Source organism: Loxodonta africana, chromosome 17, assembly GCF_030014295.1.
Source record: "Loxodonta africana isolate mLoxAfr1 chromosome 17, mLoxAfr1.hap2, whole genome shotgun sequence".
NCBI classification, from domain to species: Eukaryota; Metazoa; Chordata; class Mammalia; order Proboscidea; family Elephantidae; genus Loxodonta; species Loxodonta africana.
In genome coordinates, this window is record NC_087358.1 from 70,390,543 (window position 1) to 70,414,206 (window position 23,664).

A 23,664-nucleotide genomic window follows, 5' to 3' on the forward strand; every position below is an offset into this window, starting at 1 on the left:
CATATAAACCGCAGACTTCATCAGCCTGAGACCAGAAGACCTAGATGGCGGCCAGCTACTACCAATGACTGCCCTGACAGGGAACACAACAGAGAGTCCCTGACAGAGCAGGAGAAAAGTGGGGTGCAGAACTGAAAATCACATAAAAAGATTAGCCTTAATGGTCTGACTGAGACTAGAGGAACCCCAGAAAACATGGCCTCAGGACACTGTTAACGCAGAACTAAAATCATTCCCAAAACCAACTCTTCAGACAAAGATTAAACTGAGCTATAAAACATAAAATAATACTCAATAAGAGTGTGCTTCTCAGTTCAAGTAGATAAAAAATGAGACTAAATGGGCAGCTCCTGTCTAGAGGCGGGGTGAGAGGGCAGAAAGGGACAGGAGTTGGTTGAATGGATGTGGAAAACATGAGGTAGAAAATGGGAGTGTGCTGTCATATTATAGGGATTGCAACTAGGGTCACATAACAATGTGTGTATAAATTTTTGTATAACAAATTAACTTGAGCTGTAAACTTTCACCTAACGCACAACTAAAAAAAAAAAAAGAATTATATATCCATCAAAATTGTCTCTCAAATACAATGGTAAAACTAGGACATTTCCAGATAAACAGAATTTAAGAGAATTTGTAAAAATCAGACCAACTTTACAAGAAATATTCAAGGGAGTTCTTCGGACAGAGAGCCAACAACATCAGACAACAACCTGAGATTAAGAACATTACAACATTGCCCAGGTGCAAGCCAAGACAAAAAAATTCTCGAAAATAAAATAAAACTACAAAAATGAAAACAGGGAACCAGAGATGTTAATCTGTAAATGACGACAACTTCAAAATAAAAAGGCAGAATAAATGGTGTAGCTACAGAACTTCCGTAGGGAGAGGAAGTAAAGGTGATATGAAGATATAACAGACTGTTTTAGGATGATAAAGGTAAATTTTAGGGTAACCACAAAGAAAATTAATAAACCTATTCACCCAAAATAAAAAAGAAGAAAACCATAAAGACTCAGCAAACACAAAGTCCCTGATAGAATGTGAGAAATATGCAAAACAAACCCAAATTCCTAAAAAAGGCCAGGCTTACTGGATAGAAAAGGACTAGAGGAACTCCGGGATATCCTTTTTACTTGAAACTCAAACCACTTCCAGAGTCATCTTTCAGTCAAATGATAGATTGGCTCATAAAATAAGTAGTATCTTAGACAGAAACCTTAGAGGACAGTGCGTTTATGTTTATGAGGGAGGAACAACTCCGAAAAGGAGGGTGAGAATGGTTGCACAACTAGAAGAATGTAATCAATGTCACTAAATTATACATGTATAAACTGTTGAATTGGTATATGTTTTGCTGTGTATATTTCCAACCACAAGAAAATAAATAAAATTTAGGAAAAAATATCGCCTGTGAGCGCTGTGCTCCTTCAAATAACCATTTAAATGAAACCAAACAGTAAACATTTACCCTAGACCAAAGGTGAGAAGGTAAGGGGAGACAGGGAAGCTAGACTAATGGAAAGAGAACAACCAGAATGGAAATAATGAGAATGCTGATACACTGTGAAAAATGTAACCAATGTTACTGAACAATATGTACAAGAATTGTTAAACGGGAACCTTATTTGCTGTGTAAACTTTCACCAAAAACACAGTAAGATGTTAAAAAGAAGGAAAAAAAAACTCGTTTCCAAAGCGGTTGCACCAACTGATACTGCTACCACCAATGTATGAAAGTTCTCATTGATCTCCATTCTCATCAACACTATTATTGCCAAACTTAAATTTCTGTGACTATGGTCAGTGTGTAATGTTAATTTATTGTGGTTTTAATTAGCCTTTCTCTGATTGCTACTGAGAATGAGTCTTTTTAAGTTTTCTGCTTTTCTCTCCTTTTTGCCATTTATATTTTACTCTTTTATGAAGCTTGTTCCTTTTTTTCCTACTTGGGTCAATGTTACAAAGTATACCTGAATTTCCAAATTTCAAACGTAGTCTACATTCCTTACAGAATTCAGGATTATACCATGCACTGGTATACAAAGATAACTATGAACACAAGGGTATTTATTTTACAGACATCTTGCATCTTGCCATAAACTAGTCACTTCAGAGAGAAATCAAGTATGTAGGATTCAGCATGCCTTCCAAAGAGTAACTAAAATTCTAGAAGGTCCGCACTATGAGGCAGCTCCTCTCATTAGTACTTTAAAACTATTTTAAAAAGAGGTTTCAAAATACAGTACAGTAGAAATTGTTACCAATCTTTAGAGAAGAAGTGCAGGTATTACCACTAGTATAACATACCAGTATAACTCCTTAAGTCTTTAAGCTCTGTAGTATAGAGGGATCCAAGGTTGGTAGAGCCTCTAAATAGTGATTCAAGAACTCAAGACAACAGACTAAAACAATTACACTTGCATAAAACTGGAAGTGAAATTTACATGTATTTATGGAGACCCTATGTGCACATCACAGACCACATTTAAGATTCTTCATTGAGCTTTTACACTGGTTTTGGCCTTGGAAGATATGTATTTTAATAATAATATTATTGTTTTAGCTCATACCTTGTCTGTCTTTTTGTCTTGCTTTTCCAAAATAGCCATGTTGTCTTTCAGAGTTTTCACGATTTCTGCTGGGTTTTTGTGTGATTTGCTAAACAAAGGCATTTTTTTTTTTTCTGGATGTACAGAAATCACTCTTCCAATAAGGAATGCTAAAAACAAACAAAAACAATAAATTTAACTCCTAATGTGCTTAAATTGTTATACCAAAACACCTTATCGGTTTTTCATAACATCAATTCAGTAACTTGAAACATTAAAAGCTATCACACTAAAATGATTTTCAAGTTTCATGTCAAATTAAAATACATATAAAACATTTTAAGAAAGATATTTTTAAAAATTTAACCTAAAAGGTTTTACTCAGAGTTGAAAATTTTCCCTGTAGTAAAAATATAAGGATTATGTAAAAATAGGAAAAGGAATACTTTCAGAGTATATGCGGAAATTAAAATTCTTATGTTGACTGGTAAGGAGTGTAGTGATAATAATAAATAATAAAATAAGGCATGTAAAACAAAAGTGGGATGAGAATCCATAAATTATAGTAAAGCAATATTTAAAAGCATACCACTAACTACTCTGTGGCAATCACAAAATTGAAATGTAAAATCTTTTGGAATATGTTCTTTATTTTCTCTTCAAATATTCAGCTGGCCATATCCACTGACAAAAAAAAGCCTCTTGCATCCTCACTTCTAGCCAGCACTCTTCCAGGAGTATTGATTCTTTACTGCTGAGAACATCTTTTTCCACGGTGCAGAGAAAGCCAAGTATGGCTGTCACTTCCCTAGATAGACTAAAAGTGTACAAACTGGGGGGAAAATCTTGAAACTGAAGGATCCAGGTAGTAGAGGCATATTCATTTATTTTATATTTAATAACAAAAATACTTCAAACATGACAGAAATATGATGTAGTAAATCCAAGGCTCTCATAACCTAACCTCCCAGATATAACGACTATTGTCAGTTTGGAATATATTCCCCCAGAATGTTTTCTATACACATATTAATAAACATGTTCTTAAAATAAAAATAGAATCATACCAAACAGTATTTTGCAACTTTTTTGTGCCACCCTTTACCTTTTTTGATATCATTCCATGAGTGCATATTTAGATCTAATATATTTATAGTATTATAGTATTCCATTTTATAGATACATCATAATTTATTTTACTAATATCTTATTGATGAACATTTGGGTTACTTTCACTTTTTCCCAATATTTTTCAAATTAACAATGATGTGCTTAATAAACAAAGAAAATATTGTACACACATCTGTTGACAGCAGTATCCTAACCAGCTATTCCTGTAGTACAACCTCGGCTAAGATTCTAAAAGTCTCATTCCTCTAGATTCTATCGCCCAAGTCTGGTTCCTCAGGATTTCGGCCAGATCTGGGAGCTACCTTGTATCTTTCCAATGAATTCCTTCTCCACTTCAGGTAACCAAAGTCAGTATGTGTTGTTTGTGATCAAGAATTCCAACAGTATACATACATATTATGAAGCAGAAATCAAAACTTAGTGTGAATTTTGATGATAAAACAGAAGAAATGAAAAATATTTTGTTTTCAATAGGAATCCTGAGGCTATGCCACTATTCCCCAATGTAGGAAAGGCATGTGTGAGGGGAACTTGTCTACTCTCAGTTAAAGGCACTTCCCACGGAAAAGTTTGATAAGCACGTGAAGGCATCCCAATCGGCCTCAAAGCTTACACTGAAAGCTGACAGAGAATGCAAAGATAAAATATGTGAAGAGCACATTGCAATGCTCAGTGGGAAGTGTTGGAGCAAAAAAAGAGTGTTGGGAGAACGTGTGTCTTCCCTCTTTATAAAACTCAAAAATAAAATTATAAAGATGTACTAGGCTTTTCTTTAATATGCAACCTAAATATACATAAATAAAAGCAGAATGGATTTTAAAAGTTTAAGTAGTGTGGGCGGGGGAGTGGTGGCTGAATAGAGAAAACAGTCATTAGATAGGTGGACAGATTTCTACCTGTGAGATCTTGGATACATTACATGACCTTTCTAAGACTCTGTGTTCTTATATGCAAAACAGGGATGAAAGCATCTCCCTCTTATGGTTGTTGTGAGGATTAAAGGCAAGTAAACTGTCTTGCACAGGGCCTTGTATAATGTAGGTACTCTACCATTTTTAGCTGCTATTATTACAAAAAGTTCCATGACATATATAATGAATTATTTCACTGGTTGTTGTTGTTATTAGGTGTCATTGAGTTGGTTCTGACTCATAGCGACCGTATGTACAACGGAACAAAACACTGCCTGGTCCTGCGGCATCCTCAGGATGTTTGAGTCCATTGCTGCAGCCACGGTGTTAAATCCATCTCATGGAGAGTCTTCTTCGTTTTCACTGACCCTATACTATTTCACTGGAGAGAAAAGCATATTAATTGAGATATGATTCTGTCTTAATTAAATGTCCCAGATACTTCTGGATGTTTGCAGCTGTTTCTTCTCATCTTGAGCCATACCACATCAGCAAATGAAGGTCCCAAAAGCTTGACTCCACTCACTTCATTAAGGTCAACTCTACTTTGAGGAGGCTGCTCTTCCCTAGTCATATCTGGAGTGCCTTCCAACCTGAGGGGCTCATCTTCCGGCACCGTATCAGATAATGTTCCACTGCTATTCCTAAGGTTTTCAGTGGACAATTCTTTTCAGAAGTAGACTACCAGGTCCTTCTTCCTAGTGTGTCTTAGTCTGGAAGCTCAGCTGAAACCTGTCCGCTATGGGTAACCCTGCTGATATTTGAATACTGGTGGCATAGCTTCCAGCATCAGAGCAACATACAAGCCCTGAGAGTGTCACAAACTGACAGACGCTCGAAGGATTCTATAAGGAAAATATTAGATGACGCAGGAAGCATCAAAAGAGGATAGAGGGAATACACAGAGTCACTATACCAAAAAGAACTGGCTGATGTTCAACCATTTCAGGAGATAGCATACGATCAGGAATCGATGATACCGAAGGAAGAAGTCTAAGCTGCACTGAAGGCACTGGTGAAAAACAAGGCTCCAGGAATGATGGAATACCAACTGAGATGTCTCAACAAATGGATACAGCACTGGAAATGCTCACTTGTCCATGCCAAGAAATTTAGAAGACAGCTATCTGACCAACCGACTCAAAGAGATCCATGTTTATGCCTATTCCCAAGAAAGGTGATCCAACCGCATGCCGAAATTAGCGAACGATATCAGTAATACTACATGCAAGTAAAATTTTGCTGAAGATCATTCAAAAGCGGCTGCAGCAGTATATTGACAGGGAACTCCCAGAAATTCAGGCTGGATTCAGAAGAGGACGTGGAACCAGAGATATCATTGCTGATGTCAGATGGATCCTGGCTGAAAGCAGAGAGTACCAGGAAGATGTTTACCTATGTTTTACCGACTACTGAAAGGCATTAGGCTGTGTGTATCATAACAAATTATGGATAACATTGTGAAGAATGGCAATTCCAGAACACTTAATTGTGCTCATGAGGAGCCTATACATAATTAAAGAGGCAGTAGTTTGAACAGAACAAGGGGACATAGCGTGGTTTAAAGTTAGGATAGGTGTGCATCAGGGTTGTATCCTTTCACCATGTCTTACTCATCTAGTGCTGCCACAACAGAAATACCACAAGTGGATGGCTTTAACAAAGAGAAATTTATTTTCTCACAGTCTAGTAGGTTACAAGTCCAAATTCAGGGCGTCAGCTCCAGGGGAAGGCTTTCTCTCTCTGTCAGCTCTGGAGGAAGGTTCTTGTCCTCAATCTTCCCATGGTCGAGGAGCTTCTCAGGCACAGGGACCCCGGGTCCAAAGGATACACTCTGCTCCTGGTGCTGCTTTCTTGGTGGTACGAGGTACCCAAATCTCTGCTGGCTTCCATTTTCTTTTATGTCTTGAGAGATAAAAGGTGGTACAGGCCACACCCCAGGGAAACTCCCTTTACCTTGGATCAGGGAGGTGACCTCAGTAAGGGTGGTGTTACAATCCTACCCTAATCCTCTCAACATAAAATTACAATCACATAATGGAGGACAGCCACACAATACTAGGAATCATGGCCTAACCAAGTTGATAAACACCTTTTGGGGGGGACATAATTCAATCCATGACACACCATATCTATTCAATCTGTATGCTGAGCAAATAATCAAGAGAAGCTGGACTCTATGAAGAACGGGGCATCAGGATTGGAGGAAGACTCATTAACAACCTGTGATATGTAAATGACACAACCTTGCTTGCTGAAAGTGAAGGGGACTTGAAGAACTTACTGATGAAGATCAAAGACCATAGCCTTCAGTATGGATTACACCTCAACATAAAGAAAACAAAAATTCTCACAACTGGACCAATAAGCACCATCATGATAAACAGAAAAAAGATTGAAGTTGTCAAGGATTTCATTTTACTTGGATCCACAATCAACACTCACGAAAGCAGTAGTCAAGAAATCAACAGACGCATTGCATTGGGCAAATCTGCTGCAAAAGACCTCTTTAAAGTGTTGAAAAGCCAAGATGTCACTTTGAAAACTAAGGTGCGCCTGACCCAAGCCACGGTATTTTCAATCGCCTCATAAGCATGAGAAAGTTGGACAATGAATAAGGAAGACCGTTTTAGTCATCTAGTGCTGCTATAACAGACATACCACAAGTGGAAGGCTTTTACAAACAGAAATTTATTCTCTCACAGTCTAGTAGGCTACGAGTCCAAATTCAGGGCATCAGTTCCAGGGGAAGGCTTTCTATCTCTTTTGGCTCTGGAGGAAGGTCCTTGTCATCAGTCTTCTCCTGGTCTAGGAGCTTCTCTGCACGGGAACCCTGGGCTGAAACGACATGCTCCACTCCTGGCACTGCTTTCTTGGTGGTATGAGGTCCCCCCAACCCTCTGCTCACTTTTCTTTCCCCTTTTGTAAGATAAAAGGTAGTACAGGCCATACCCTAGGGAAACTCCCTTTACATTGGATTATGGATGTGACCTGAGCAAGGGTGTTATATCCTACCCTGATCCTCTTCAACATAATCTAATCTTACCTCATTAACCACAGGCAGAGACTAGGATTTACAACATATAGGAAAATTACATCAATCACAAAATAGAGGACAACCATACAATACTGAGAATCATGGCCCAGCCAAACTGATACACATATTTTTGGGGGACACAATTCAACCCATGACAAAGACCAAAGAAGAACTGATACCTTTGAATGGCGGTGTTGGAGAAGAATATTGAATATAACATGGATTGCCAAAAGAAGGAACAAACCTGTCTTGGAAGAAGTGCAAACAGAATGCTCCTTAGAAGCAAAAATGGTGAGACTATGTCTCCCATACTTTGGACATGTTTTCAGGAGGGATCAGTCCCTGGAGAAGGACATCATGCTTGGTAAAGTGGAACGCCAGAGAAAAGAGAGGAAGACCCTCAATGAAATGGATTGACACAGTGGCTGCAACAATGGGCTCAAGCATAACAATAATTGTGAGGATGGCACAGGACTGGGCAGGGTTTCCTTCTGTTGTGCATGGGGTTGCTATGAGTCGGGACCGACTTGACAGCACCTAACGACAACAACAAATGCTTCCGCAGCTCTTGTTGTGCAGGGGTTAAAAGCTTGGGTGCTAACCAAACGGTTGGCAGTTTGAATCCACCAGCTGCTCTTTGGAAACTCTATGGGGCAGTTCTACTGTGTTCTACAGGGTCTCTACGAGTACGAATTGACTTGACGGCAGCAGGTTTGGTTTTTTGGTTTAGATACTCTTGGCTCCTTGAGTCAATTATACTTTCAAAAGAATTTTAAAATATAAACTTACTCTTATATTTTAAAATATAAATTTACTCTTTCAATGTATATCATTAAAACAGTGAAAGAAAAAAAGGGATGCTAAATGCATTTGTGTAACTGTTCTCTTTGTCCATGTAATCCAAATATACTAAGGGAAAATATCGATTTTAATTGTAGGAATTTCAACTAAATACTCCCTGATGTCAGTATATATGGTATGCTTTTGTTCATTACATATTGCTCTCATTGTACAAATGCTAATTCTGCTGAAATTACAAATGCTTTTAAGACTTCCAGGTTAATCTTGTGGTTAGCCATCATGTCCTGATTCACTGTCTCCCAACGTTTCGTCTTCCGGCTGGTCAGTTTATTTTTTCGTTGAACAAATAATCTGAGTATGTACTAAGCACAGGTACCTTGCTAAGTACTAGGGATAGAGCCATGAACAAGAAAACGCAATCTCTGATCTTTGGAACTTAGTGAGGGAAGCAAACATTTATGGTGCAATAGGGGCATATAACAGGGGGTTGTAACATATGGTACAGTGCCTCTTGATATAGTATTCCTTTTTTAAATTTGCTATTTCCGTATTTCAAATGTACCTACTTACTATTAAAAACTATACAAAAAAACTAGTTTAATAATAGTTTGAAATTCCATAGGATCATTATTCTTCAGTTCTGGGACATATCTCTTGAGGGAAATGAAATCAAAGCCCATACTCTCAAACTGTGCAGCTCCAGCTCCCAGATCTCCTGCAAATGAAGGTGGAACTCCCCTGCCTGCCCCAGTTCTCCTCAACCATGGCCAGCTCCACCCCAGCCCCGGACCAAACACCTCCCCTATCGGCCTTTAACTAGGAGCTGCCCTTGTTACTCTCTGGGCACTGCACATGCATAGTCACCCACTCACATAATTTACCCACTGGTCATGTAGGAAATGAGCCAACTGGTACTGAAACCCACCTGCTAATCAAAGATACTGAAGTGCCCATCTAGTCCTGCATTGGTAACTGATCTGCTCTATGACTCAGGACGAGTCATCACCGCTGTCTGGATGTCATTTCTTCTATCTATAAGATCAGGGAATTCTTGAAATTAGATAGAACACCATATTCTGAAATTAGTTGGGCCATATGGACTGAGTTCTAGATTGTTCACTACTGTTCCAATCTATCACAAGTCTTTAACTCCTAGTATCCATCATTGCCGAGATAAAGTGCTTAGGATGGAGGCAAAAAGAATGGAGAAGTACCGAAAATGGCGCCTTCTGGAGCTAAGGTGGTGGTAGTAATTTTTCCTCAAAGCCCACCATAGATTTTTTAGAACCTACAGTATATTTCAGCAAAATGGGCAGTATGGACAGGAGAAGGTGCCACTTTAGTCCCACAGACTGATACTAGATGAATGCCTCCTCGGCACTGAAAACCGTGCTGGGCTCCACACAGCAACCTGACCCCCAGGGTCATCTCTGAGAGGGCCATCAGCACAATGTCATGGACCGACACTGGCCCTGCTGTACTTTTCCATTTTCAGGAATAAGTAAACAGACAAACAATAAATACTGTATGTTCTATTTAAAAAACAAAAAACTGCAGCACAGGAAGAAAAATGCCCTGTGGACAGTTCTCTCCCATGGACAGGAAAGACTGCTTCTGAAATTAATTCTCTATAGGATACAGAACTGAAAAAAAAAAAAAAGAGAGAGAGAGAGAAAAGGACTGAGACAAAAAGAGAGCTGGCCAAGACAAAACACCAAAAACACACACTGATAGGCACATATACATAAATAAACACACTCAAACACACCAAATGTATCACGATAATCCAACTCTGCACGGGGCAGAAATGAGACGTCAGAAAATTGAGGACCATTAAAAGGTACACAGGCATACCTTGTTTTACTGCCCTTTGCTTTACTGTACCTCGAAGATATTACATTTTTTACAAATAGAAGGTTTGTGGCAACCCTGCGTTAAGCAAGTCTATTGGCGCCATTTTTCCAACAGCATGTGCTCACTTCATGTCTCTGTGTCACATTTTGGTAACTTTTGCAATATATTCCAAACTTTTTATTATTATTATATCTGTAATAATAATAAAAGTTTGTCCAAAGTTTTTATTATTATTATATCTGTTATAGTGATCTGTGATCAGTGATCCCTGATGTTATTATTGCAATTGTTTTCGTGCACCACAAACAGTGCCCATACAAGACAGTGAACTTAATGGATAAAATGTGTGTTCTGACTGCCCCACTGACAGGCCTTTCCCCTGTCTCTCTTCCTCTCCTGGGGCCTCCCTATTCTTTGAGGCATGACAATATTGAATTTAGGCCAATTAATAAGCCTACAATGGCTGCTTGTGTTCAAGTGAACGGAAGAGTCAAATGTCTCTCACTTTAAATCCAAAGCTAGACATGATTAAGCTTAGTGAGCAAGGCATGCTGAAAGCTGAGACAGGCCGAAAGTTGGGCCTCTTGCGATAAACAGTCAGCCAAGGTGTGAATGCAGAGGGAAAGTCTTGAAGGAAATTAAGAGCACTACTCCAGTGAACATATGGATGATAAGAAAAAGAAACAGCCTTATTGCTGATATGGAGAAAGGTTTAGGGGTCTGGATAGAAAATCAAGCCAGCCACGACATTCCCCCTTAAGCCAAAGCCTAACGCAGAGCAAGGGCCTAACTCTCTTCAATTCTGTGAAGGCTGAGAGAGGTGGGGAAACTGCACAAGAAAAGCTGGAAGCTAGCAGAGGTTGGTTCCTGAGCCTTAAGGAAAGAAGTGTCTCCACAATGTAAAGTGCAAGGTGAAGCGTCAGGTGCTGATGTAGAAGCTGCAGCCAGTTACCCAGAAGCTCCAGCTGAGGTAACTGATGAAGGGGGCTGTGCTGAACAAGGGATTGTCAGTGCAGACCAAACAGCCCTACCCTGGAAGAAGATGCCATCTAGGACTTTCCTAGCTAGAGAGGAAGAGTCAACGACTGGCTGCAAAGCTTCAAAGGACAGGCTGACTCTCTTGTTAGGGGCTCAGGAGCTGGTGACTTTAAGTTGAAGCCAATGCTCATTACCATTCCTGAAATCCTAGGGGCCTTAACAATTACCCTAAATCTACTCTGCCTGTGCTCTATGAATGGAATAACAAAGCCCAGATGACAGCGTGTCTGTCTACAATATTGTTTAAGGCCACTGTTGAGACCTACTGCTCAGCAAAAAGATTCCTTTCAAATTATTACTGCTCATTGACAATGCACCTGGTCACCCAAGAGCTCTGATGGAGATGTACAAGGGGATTAACGTTGTTTTCATGCCAGCTAACCCCTGGGGGTGCAGTGGTTAAGAGCTCAGCTGCTAACCAAAAAAGGTCAGCAGTTTGAATCCACCAGCCGCTCCGTGGAAATCCTATGGGGCAGTTCTGCTCTGTCCTATCTGGTCACTACAAGTTGGAATTGGCTCAACTGCAATGGGTTTGGTTTTTTTTTTAATAACACAACATCCATTCCGCAGCCCATGGATCAAGGAGTAATTTCGACTTTCAAGCCTTAGTATTTAAAAAATACATCTCCTAAGGCTATAGCTGCCATAGATTGTGATTCCTCTGATGGACCCTGGCAAAGAAAACCTTCTGGAAAGGATTCACCATTTTAGATGCTATTAAGAACATTCATGATTCATGGGAGGAGGTCAAAACATCAACATCAACAGGAGTTTGGAAGAAGTTGACTCCAACCCTCACGGATGGCTTTGAGGCGTTGAAGACTTCAGTGGAGGAAGTAACTGCAGATGTAGTGGAAACAGCAAGAGAACTAGAATTATAAGTGGAGCCTGAAGATGTGATGGAATGGCCGCAATCTCATGATAAAACTTTAACAGATGAAGAGTTGCTTCTTATGGGTGAGCAAAGAAAGTGGTTTCTTCAGATGGAATCTACTCCAGGTGAAGATGCTGTGAACACTGTTGAAATGACAACAAAGGATTTATAGTATTACATAAACCTAGTTGATAAAGCAGTGGCAGGGTTTGAGAGGATTGACTCCAATTTAGAAAGAAGTTCTACTGTGGGTAAAGTGCTATCAAACAGCACTGCATGCTCAGAGAAATCTTTTGTGAAAGGATGAGTCAATCGATGTGGCAAACTTCATTGTTATCTTATTTTAAGAAATTTCCACAGCCACCCCAACCTTTAGCAACCACCACTCCATCAGTCAGGAGCCATCAACATCAAGGTAAGACCCACCAACAGCAAAAAGATTATGACTCGTTGAAGGCTCAGATGATGATTAGCATTTTTTAGCAATAAAGTATTTTTTAATTAGAGTGTGTACATTTTTTTAGACATAATGCTATTGTACACTTAATAGACTATAGTATAAATGTAACTTTTATACACACTGGGAAACCCAAAAATTCGTGTGACTTGCTTTATTGCGATATTAGCTTTGTTGCAGTGGTCTGGAACTGAACTCACAGTATCTCTGAGGTATGCCTGAAGAATTAATTTACATTTATTCATTCAAAACATATTTACTGAGCACCTACAATATGTATCGAACTAGGAAATACAAAATAAATAACCCTCAAAGGGTTCACCATGTAATGAGAGACACATACACATAAAGAGTTATTTCAAAATGCCAGAAAAGGCCCAAGAAGCTAAAATGAGGGAGAGAAGATAGAGTGTATACAGATGTACATGTGGATACCGAGATAAGGAGAAGGTGGACTGTCATCCTATAAGACAGGCACTGCAACAATGGGGAAGGGGGCAGGAAGTCAACACCAACAACAACAAACTGAAACAAAAAAGGAGGAAAAGCAATAAACAGATATGAATAGAAGAAAATTTTCTTAATCAGGAAAAAGATCTAACCCTGATCACTGAAAGGATTTTTTTTCTAGATGAGATTGACTAGGCAAAATTCAGTATGTTTTGTGGCTTTTAAAAAGAAACAACCTTTCCTTTCTCAAAGTACATTCCAACAAAGTGACCTAAAAAAAAAAGACAAAAATCAGGTTGCCTTTGTACCTCTGCAAAACTAAATGCCATAAGACTATGCAGAGTTCTGAGAGGGAAAGGCTATAACCTCATAGTTAAATGCCTATTCAATATATCCTTGATTTGTGAACAGATTGTATACTGATTAAATATTTAACGAAAAGATCTGATGTAACCATGCCCACGAAGAGCTAAATAAAACAAATGCTAAAAATCAGAAATAGATCTTGAAAGGGAGCCTTGATATTGTTGTCAGGGAATGTGGGAGGATGAACATCCACAAATAAAATTCATTCATATGGGAATAAAAATAAGAATTCAACTTAAGAAGTTAAACAGAAAAATTACCTCAAAAATCTCCAAGAAAAGAAGAAAATAATAATGTTAATGGTAAAAACAGCATCCCACATTATAGGGTATAACTACAACTACACAAACCCGTTAACCCCGTGGCTGTCAATTTCAACTCATAGCAACCTTGTAGGAAAAGCAGAACTGCCCTATAGAGTTTCCAAGGCTATAATCCTTAGGAAGCTGGCAACTACATCTTTCTCTTGCAGAGCGGCTGGTGGGTTCAAACCACCCATGTTTCAGTTAGCAGCTGAGTGCTTTAACCACTGTGCCACCAGGAATACACAAAAGCAAACAAAAAAACACAAAATTTTTACACAGAAAAAATTATTTTTAAAAAGCTAACAGTGGTTGCCTCTGAGGTAGCTGGCTTATAGATGCCTAATTTTCTTTTTCTTCCTTCAACTTTTCTGTTTTTTCCAAAGTTTATGTAACAGACCTAGCAAATGCTTTTATAATGAGAATATCTCTCTTAAATGAATAAACAAATCACTGTTTTTTAAAGTCCCAACTGCAAGATATCCGATCATCGTGTCTTTTCAAAGCATTAACCAAACAAATACGATTTCTGTTACTTTGGCTATGAAGTTTCATAAGGAGTAGTTCTTGGCTCAGATTCTGGTGTAAAAGCCAAGAAAGATTATTCAGCTCCTGCTCCCAAGAAACCCAGGCAGATTTTGGCAGCATTCCCTCTCCTCATACACAATAAAATATTTCATATTCCTAATTTATGTGTGAGCACCCTTGAAGACGGTCCAAAGTCAATCACTCAAGTGAGTCATCTGAACATATTCAGTGACATAACAGGAGTGTTGAGGGGAAAAAGCTTGGGGAAGAGGTCATTTGCGGCATTAAATGCCCTCATTATCCCACTTAAAATATTTTAAAGGGGAATAAATATGTCCATCTGTAAGTGGCTAATGAGTATTTTCAGCTCTTTATGTCTAACCTCTAACTGTGCCATTCAATAATACTTCTAATTTCCCAAGAAAGTTTAAGAAGTGCAAATATATCTCTTAAGCCAAAAGAGAAATCTCATCATTTCCACAGGTCAGACCATAAAAGGTATTACCAAACAGCTCACTCATTTAAGAAAGCTGACTAAAAATGAGCCTTTGTTTCCCTTCAAGTAAATTTATTTTGCAAGTGACAATGAGCCAGAGAGGGAACTTTCCAAAATTCTTTCTTGGAGCTTGTTAATTTAAACTTCAATTCGAATAAAAAAAAAAATTAAACATACTATCACTTTTTTTTTAATTTCAGAAAAGTTCAGGAAGGAGCATTTTAAAAATCTGTACTCTGAATAGGACTCACAGGTAGAAATAAATGCAATCAAAAGTACATCTATGGCATTTAAGTCAATGGAATACCCAGCCAATGCGGGAAACAACTCAGCAGCTCCTCAAACAGTTGACCATAGAACTACCATATAACCCAGCAATCCCAGTTCCAGGTATATATCCAGAAGTGAAGGCAGGAACGCAAACAGAAACCTATACACCAAAGTTCACTGCAGCACTTTTCACAACAGCCAAAAGGCGGAAACAATGAAATGCCCATCAAAGATCAGTGGGTAAACAAGATGCGGTATATACACAAAATGGAACACTACTCAGCTGTAAAGAGAAATGAAGTCTTGATGCATGCCACAACATGGATGAGCCTTGAAAACTTACACTGAGCAAGATAAGTCAGTCGCTAAAGGACAGATACCATATGATCTCACTTAAAAGAAATAACTAGATATATAGAAACCTAAGGTTATTAGTGGTTACCAGGAGTGGTAAGAGGGGAAAAGAGGGAGCATTTGCTGAGAGGTCACAGAGTTTATGTTAATGGTAGTAGAATGATTTGGAAAAGGATAAGGAGAACGGTTGCACAATTTAAAGAATGTAATCAGTGTCACGGAATTGTGCATGTAGAAACTGTTGAGATGGACTATGTTTTGTTGTATATAAATATATATTTTTCACCACAATAAGATTTTTTAAAAAGTCAAGTTTTTAAAAAAGTCAATGAGATAGAAGTTACACGAGTGTATAATTGGTCAACATTCTTTCAACTGTTCTCTTAAAATGGATGCATTTTACTGTATGCACATTTTAAAATAAAGTACACCTAAAAGTTTTACTGTACTTGCTTTCTCCAAGAAGGTCTCCCTCTCAAAAAAAAAAATCATAATTTAGAGTTGCCTTCACTTTTTTTTTTCACAGAGAATAAATTACAAAGCATATCATTTTAGTTATATATGTTATGACATCAAATCCATTATAAAAGTATTATATGTCAAAGTATTTTTCAATCAATATCTTCCATCCTCCAACTTTATTTTCAATATATAGCCTAAAAGTAATTAGAAGGCACTCCAACTGAATTTTATGCTTGAAACTCTATAAAGACAGGGTTTCACTGTCTGAAAATTAGCAGACAGTAAGGTATAAATGAAGACCTCCACTGATGATCTTTTTCATTCATAACTAAGAATGACTTTGTTTAAGTTTTATTTTATTAACAAGAGTTTCAGGGAGAGGCATTTCCAGAAAGTGGACAATTTATACAGAAATGGAAAACCTGAGAAGAGTTTTTTACATATCTTCATTCTTCTGGAAGCCTTGATTTTACCTACATCAGAATAAAAACTCTTCTATAAGAAAACCCATGTCCCTTGGGATTTGTTCTTTAATTCCAATGCACTGTAACTCCTGAAAGAAATGTTAAAATAGAATTAATATATGAAGTTTAGGAGGACATACAACTACTGGTTTATTTCTTGTTATCTAAGGACCTACTAGACTAATGTTCCAGAAAAAACAACTACTAACTTCTTTCTTAGGTTCATAGTAATGTTTCTGTTGATGGCTTCAGTCATTTGTCAGAGTTAAAATTTTCTACTCTTATTAACTACTAACGATTGTCAATGAATGATAATTTCATATTAGAATTTCCTAACTCCACATTCATAGCAGAGATCTGCAGCCAAGTCAATATTCTCAAAAACTGATAGCTGTCAGAAATCCAAAATAAAATTTTAAAAAATTCCTAGAATCAAATGAGAATGAAAACACATCTTACCAAAACCTTTGGGACACAGCAAAAGCAGTGTTCAGGAGACAATTTATAGCAATAGGCTCACACACCAAAAAAGAAGGGCAAAAATCAAAACATTAACCCTACAACGTGAACAGATAGAAAGCAGCAAAAAAAAAAAAAACCTCTCAGTCACCAGAAAAAATTAAATAATAAAGATCAGAGCCAAAATAAATGAGATAGAGAGAGAGGAAAAAAAAAAAAATAGAATCAACAACGCCAGAACTTGGTTCCTTTGAAAGGATCAACAAAATTGACAAATCACTAGCCAAACTGACAAAAGAAAACCAGGAGAGGACGCAAATAATCTGAAAAAGAAGTGAAATGGGTCATATTATAATGGAACCAACTGAAATAAAAAGGTTTAAAACAGAATACTATGAGAAATTATACTCCAACAAATTTGAAAACATAGAAGAACTGGTCAAATTTCTAGAAACACACTACCTACCTAAACTAACACAAACTGAGGTAGAAAATCTGAACAGACTGATAACAAAAGCAGAGATTGCAGTGGTAATAAAAAAAGCTTCCAACAACAACAAAAAAAAGGCCTGGCCCAGACGGCTTCAGTGGAGATTTCTACCAAACATTCAGAGAAGAGCCCATACCAATGCTACTCAAACTATTTCAGAGCACAGAAAAGGAAGGAATACTTCTGAATTCATTCTATGAAGCCAATATAACCCTGATACCAAAGACTCCACAAAAAAAGAAAATTACAGACAAATATCCTTCTTGAACATAGATGCAAGAATGCTCAACAAAATTCTAGCCAATAGAATTCAACAGAATATTAAAAAAAATAATAATACATCATGGTCAAGTGGGATTCATACCAAGTATGCAAGAATAGTTCAACATTAGAAAATCAGTCAATGTAATCCACTACATAAATGAAAGAATCACATGACCATCTCAATCAACACAGAAAGGGAGGTGGGATCAAGATGGCAGAGTAGTCAGATGCTTCCTGGTCCCTCTTACAACAAACACCTGAAAAAACAAGTGAAGCGATTATGTATGACAATCTAGGAGCCCTGAACATCAAAGACAAAGTTGAGGAATTGGACTGCGCAGTGGGGGAGGGAAAGAAGGTTCAGAAACAGTGAGGAGTTGTCAGGCTTCACCTGGCAGGAACCGGCACGCTGCAGGCTGGATCAGCTGGCATGTGTGGTGAGGCAAGCAGTGGTACTCAGGCAATGTTTTTCACACGTTGAGAGAGACCGAGCAGCGGAGAGTCTACTCAGGCCTCCAGAACCAGTGAAAAGTGGCGTTCAGTCAGCAAAAGATAAGTACATGTGTCTAACTTACCCCGCGGATCAAAAAACCCCCCCTTAGGAAGAACCTCTCTCCCATTTACCTGCCCCTCCCCACTCTGCACTGGGTCCTGGGCTAGCTTCAGCAATTGTCACATCCCCTGGGCCAGAAGTAGGACCTGTCATGTGCCTGAGCAATTCTCCCGGGTTTGGAGAGGGAACAAATGAACACACAGAAAAACATAATCTGCCAGCTTCCCTAAGCTGGGAACTCAGGGCAGTCACAACCCCTTTGCCTAGGCACAGGCATTAAGGTTCCACAGACTTTGAACGCCTTTTGCCCCTGCATAGACTTGTGTGGGCCTTTTTCAACAGCGTAGGCCCTCATTAGCACAGTACAACAGGGTATATACCTGAAGCCTATTTTCAACTGTGTCAGCTATAAGGTGGAGTGGCAGATTCATGACATTTGACACTGCTCTGCGCATTAGCACGGTCTTGCTTATCCATATTAGGGACCTGAGAACTGGTGGCTCCACCCATGCTACATAGACACCCATGACAGGGGTCCAAGAATAAGTGATGCCTCCCAGTCCTTACAGCTAACAGCATTGGGTGCCCATAGTGTGGCTTCAAAATCTACCTACCAATGTGCTGCAGGTAAAAAGGATATGTTTTTTTCCCAGACACTCAGGCAGCCATTAGCCCCCTGCCTTGCTCAGCGTATGACCCCCTACTACAGCCAGATACCTGTGCCTACTCCAATCACCTTGGCCCATCTAGGACTGTAGGTAAGAGCCTGTACTACACACTCGATGACTGACTACCTGGATACCTGAGCAGAATCCATGCAAGAAAAGTAAATGGGTTCCTGGGCTCACATACCTAGTAACAGCTTTAACCACCTGGTGACAGGACGTGAGAGCTTCAAAGGAGCCAATAATCAAACTAGGTCACATGACCAGCCTATTTTGGCATATCAAAACAAAACAAGAAGCTAGGACACAGTAAGCAAACAAAATATAAATAAATATGATAACTTACTGATGGCTTGGAGACAACGGTCAATATCAATCAATGCAGAAAAGGCATTTGACAAAGCCCAACACCCACTCCTGATAAAAACTCTCAGCTAAATCAGAATAGAAGGGAAATTCTTCAACATCATAAAGGGCATTTATAAAAAACCAACAGCAAACATTATTCTCAATGGAGAATGAAAGCATTCCCCTAGAGAATGGGAACCAGACAAGGATGCCCTTTATCATGACTCTTATTCAACATTGTATTGGAAGTCCTAACTTCAGCAATAAAACAAGAAGGGGAAATAAAGGGCATACAAACTGGTAAAAAATATGATCCTATACATAGAAAATCCCAAGGATTCCACAAGAAAGCTATCAGAATAGAAGGATTCATAAAAGTAGCAGGATACTAACAAAAAACATATAAAAATCAGTTGGTTTCCTATATAGCAGCAAGAGAACTTTGAAAAAGAAATCAGGAAAACAATACCATTTACAATAATTTTTTTTTTTACAATAGCCCCCCATAAATAAATAAATAAATAAATTTAACCAGGGACATAAAAGACCTATACAAAGAAAACTACAAAACACTGCTGTAAGAAACCAAAAGAGACCTACATAAATGGAAAAACATACCATGCTCATGGATAGGAAGACTCAACATTGTGAAAATGTCAACACTACCCAAAGTGATCTACAATTCTAATGCAATCCCAATTCAAATTCCAGCAAAATTCTTTACTAAGATGAAAAAACCAATCACCAACTTAATATGGAAAGGAAAGAGGCCCCAGATAAGTAAAGCAACATTGAAGAAGAAGAACAAGGCAGAAGGCTTCACATTACCTATCTTGGAACATACTACACAGCCATGATTATCAGAACAGCCTGAGATAGGTATGCCAAGAGGTGTCGGAGGGTATAAGGGAACACACACACTGGAAAATATAAGTTTGCTGGTGGGTATTTCTACATACATGATTATAGGTGTGACTCATACAGAGCACACAAGGGGTAAAGTCAGGGAAACCTCTTAGATATAACCATAACCTCACAAGATGAAGTTCCTAGGCTAGAAGATAAAGGATCATAAACTCAGAAGACACCTAGGTCAACTGGTACAACATATAGTACATAAAGTCAGCGTTCTGCATCCTACTTTGGTGAGTAGTGTCTGGGATCTTAAAAGCTTGCAAGCAGCCATCTAAGATACAACTATTGGTCTCTTCCTGTCTGGAGAGAGGGAGAGTGAAGGAGGAGAAAGACTCAAGGAAGCAATCAGTCCAATGGACTAATAGACCACAGGAACCATGGCCTACATGACCCTGAGACCAGAAGAACTAGACGGTACCCAGCTACCATTACCAACTACCACACTTGCTGGTCTGACAAGAGACTGGAGGAACCCCTGAGACTACAGCCCTAAGACACCCTTCTGACGTAGAAATGAAGCCACGCTGGGAGACCTCCTCCTAGCATACAACAGACAAGCACATAAGATAAACAATAACACCCGGGAGGAAAGTACTCCTTAAAACAATCAAGTATAAGATGAGAAGGCAGGAAGGGGTAGATAATCAGGATGAAAGAAGGGGAAACCAGAGTGGAAATGAGGAGAGTGCTGACACATTGTGGGAAATGAAACCAAGGTCATGAAACACTTTATGTAAACTATAGAATGGGAAACTAATTTGCTCTGTAAACTTTCACCTAAAGCACAGGTGTGCGAACACACACACAACAAATACCTGATAACTGTAATCGAAGTATCAGATTTCACCGAAATTCACAAATGGTAATTCTTTACAATAGCATTATCAGGCGAAACTTATAATTCATTTTTTTATTCAGTCTTTCCCATAAGCACATAAATACTTACACATAACAATCTTCAAATTTTGGTTAGATACTGGTGTTGGTAAGGCAAGGGTTAAGTTATTATGTGAAATATTACCTATTTCATAGCCATGTTAGCCTGTTTATGAACTGTTAATCTACAAAAATATTAACATGGGAGAGTAGAGGTGTGATTTAGATGAAATATCTCTTATCCTATAGACTTCCAGGGTTGATTCAGTTTTTCTGGCTGGATAGGTTAATATTCCCTTTCATACTTCCAACATTGGAAGCGACTGGATGAGTTTCTGCTAGAAATTAAAGACATATGAGTCACAAAGCTGGGAAGTATATCGTCTCATTTACAAGCAGTAAAGATTTCATTTTAAAGCAATTTTAATTACTAATCAATAGGTATGACCATAATCAATAGGCATGTTTATATAGTTTAAATAGATTTTTCCTTGGGAAACCCTGGTGGTGTAGTGCTTAAGAGCTACGGCTGCTAACCAAAAGGTCAGCAGTTCGAATCCACCAAGCACTGCTTGGAAACCCTGTGGGGCAGTTCTACTCTGTCCTATAGGGTCGCTAAGAGTTGGACTCAACTCGACGGCACTGGGTTTGGTTTGGTTGGTTTTTTATCAGCTAAATATTATCTTTAAGTCATAGTATAAATATATATGTACATGTACATGTAAAACAGACATACGCGTCTCACATATGGAAAATTGTCCAAACTATGCCACCTTCATTCATTCAAAAAACATCTATCAAGCACCTATTATATGCCATTTAGAAGAGCCTTAGTGGTGCAATGGTTCAGCTGCTAACAGAAAGGCTGGTGGTTTGAACCCACCCGGTGGCTCTGCAGAGGAAGACTTGGCAGCCTGCTCCCGTAAGATTACAGCCTAGAAAACCCTGTAAGTCAGTTCTACTGGGTCACACAGAGTTGGTCTGAGTCAAAAATCAACTCAATATCACTCAACCACAACATATGCCATTTAGGCCTCCTCAAAATCATTAAGTTTTTAAAGTATGATTTGAAGTATTTCTTGATCAAAATACTTGATACTTGAGCTATCACTGAAATCCCCTCAGGTAAGTGTAACCTGAGTATTGTTTATTTCTATATTCGTTATTTCATTACATATGTTTATTGCATTCCTAACTTTTAAATTTTATATGCTGGCACTTTAGAGAAACTTTTAGGGCCAGTGTCATTAAACTTCACTGGGATAGACATACTCTGAGTTTTTCAAATAGACCAAATTTTCTCAAATGGGTCTTACTACACATATGTAAATACATCCTTCCTCTGAGTTAAAGTTGATACCTGACTTCGGAATGTTGCAGATGGTCAGGATACCTCGTCTGTAGACTGCACCTTTCATCTCCACCCCTTGGGATTGCCAACTTATATCGTGGTCTTTTCTTTTTCTCTTAATAGTTAGGCCTATTCTGTACCATGTTTACTTTGTTCACTTGTCACAGTTCATGCAATTCTATGTCAGGCTATCTCTTTCTCATAATGAAAAACGTTGTGTCCCTAAACCCCTTTCCTTTCCTGGATTAAAAAAAAAAAAAAAAAAAACTTGGAAAAATTACTCAGTTCAATTTTTGTGAATCAAAGAAAGAGTTTAATCCTCATTTATTAACTTCTTTTTTTTTTAGGTATCTGCTATGTGCCAATGCAAACAGTTAAGCGTGCCACTACTAGCCAAAAAGTTGGCAGTATGAACCCACCCAGAGGCACCTCAAAAGACTGGCCTGGCGATCTGCTTCCAAAAGATCACAGCCTTGAAAACCCTACAGAGCAGCTCTACTCTGTACACATGGAGTTGCCACAAGTCAGAATCTATCCGACAACAACTAACAATAACAACAACAATGTGCCAAACCAAACCCACTGCTGTCGAGTCGATTCTGACTCATAGCGACCATACAGAACAGAGTAGAACTGCCCCATTGAGTTTCCAGGGAGCGCCTGGTAGATTCAAACTGCTGACCTCTTGGTTAGCAGCCATAGCACTTAACCACTACATCACCAGGGTTTCCAACAATGCACCAGAGGGCTTGAAAACCTATGGAGCGCAAGTATACTCCACACACATGTGGTGTCCATAAGTCAGAATCGACTCAATGGCAACTGGGCTAGATCTCAGGAATGACCGACAACCATAAAAGCAATGGCTAGAAATATTCTGTCATAAGGACAAGAAAAATCATAGATTTAACATGAGATTGGATCTCATACACACAGAGCAATCAACTTTGGAAGCTCCTGAAAGTACCTGGAAATCCTATTTACAAGTATCCTTTCAATCATCCACCTACTTCTTACTAAACTTGCTTTTCTTCAACAACTGATATTCAGGATAAATAAAAACAATGTCTTCTTCAACATAACAGTTTTTATATTTAGTATCATCACTTAACACTAGAATGATTTCCTAATATTTTTTAATGTGGTGCTGGTTTTTCTATAATGTGAGTCAAATATATTCTTAAGCTGTAATAAAAGCCAAATCACCCTTCATTCAATGGTTTCCTGGGTAAAATCGGTTCCAAATTCCCAACAACCCACTTACAAAGCAACTTCTGAAATACAACACAGTTGTAAATTGAGGATGACTTTTTCTTTATTTCCATAGTTGCATTCTCAAGGACTGCAACTGTGCCGTCACTAAAGTAACACCGGTGAATTACAAGTTTAAAAT

General features: G+C 38.5%; 1 protein-coding gene across 7 annotated transcripts in view; it reads right to left on the reverse strand.

The window, feature by feature from the left end:
- The window catches only part of CAB39L (calcium binding protein 39 like), a 195,727-nt gene that overhangs the window by 102,161 nt on the left and 69,902 nt on the right, over window positions 1-23,664 (reverse strand). For all 7 annotated transcript variants that reach the window (XM_064270154.1, XM_010592630.3, XM_064270155.1 and 4 more), the window contains one exon: window positions 2,577-2,725. In XM_064270154.1, coding sequence (XP_064126224.1) covers window positions 2,577-2,725 — 149 coding nt within the window. The remainder of the gene's footprint in view (window positions 1-2,576; window positions 2,726-23,664) is intronic.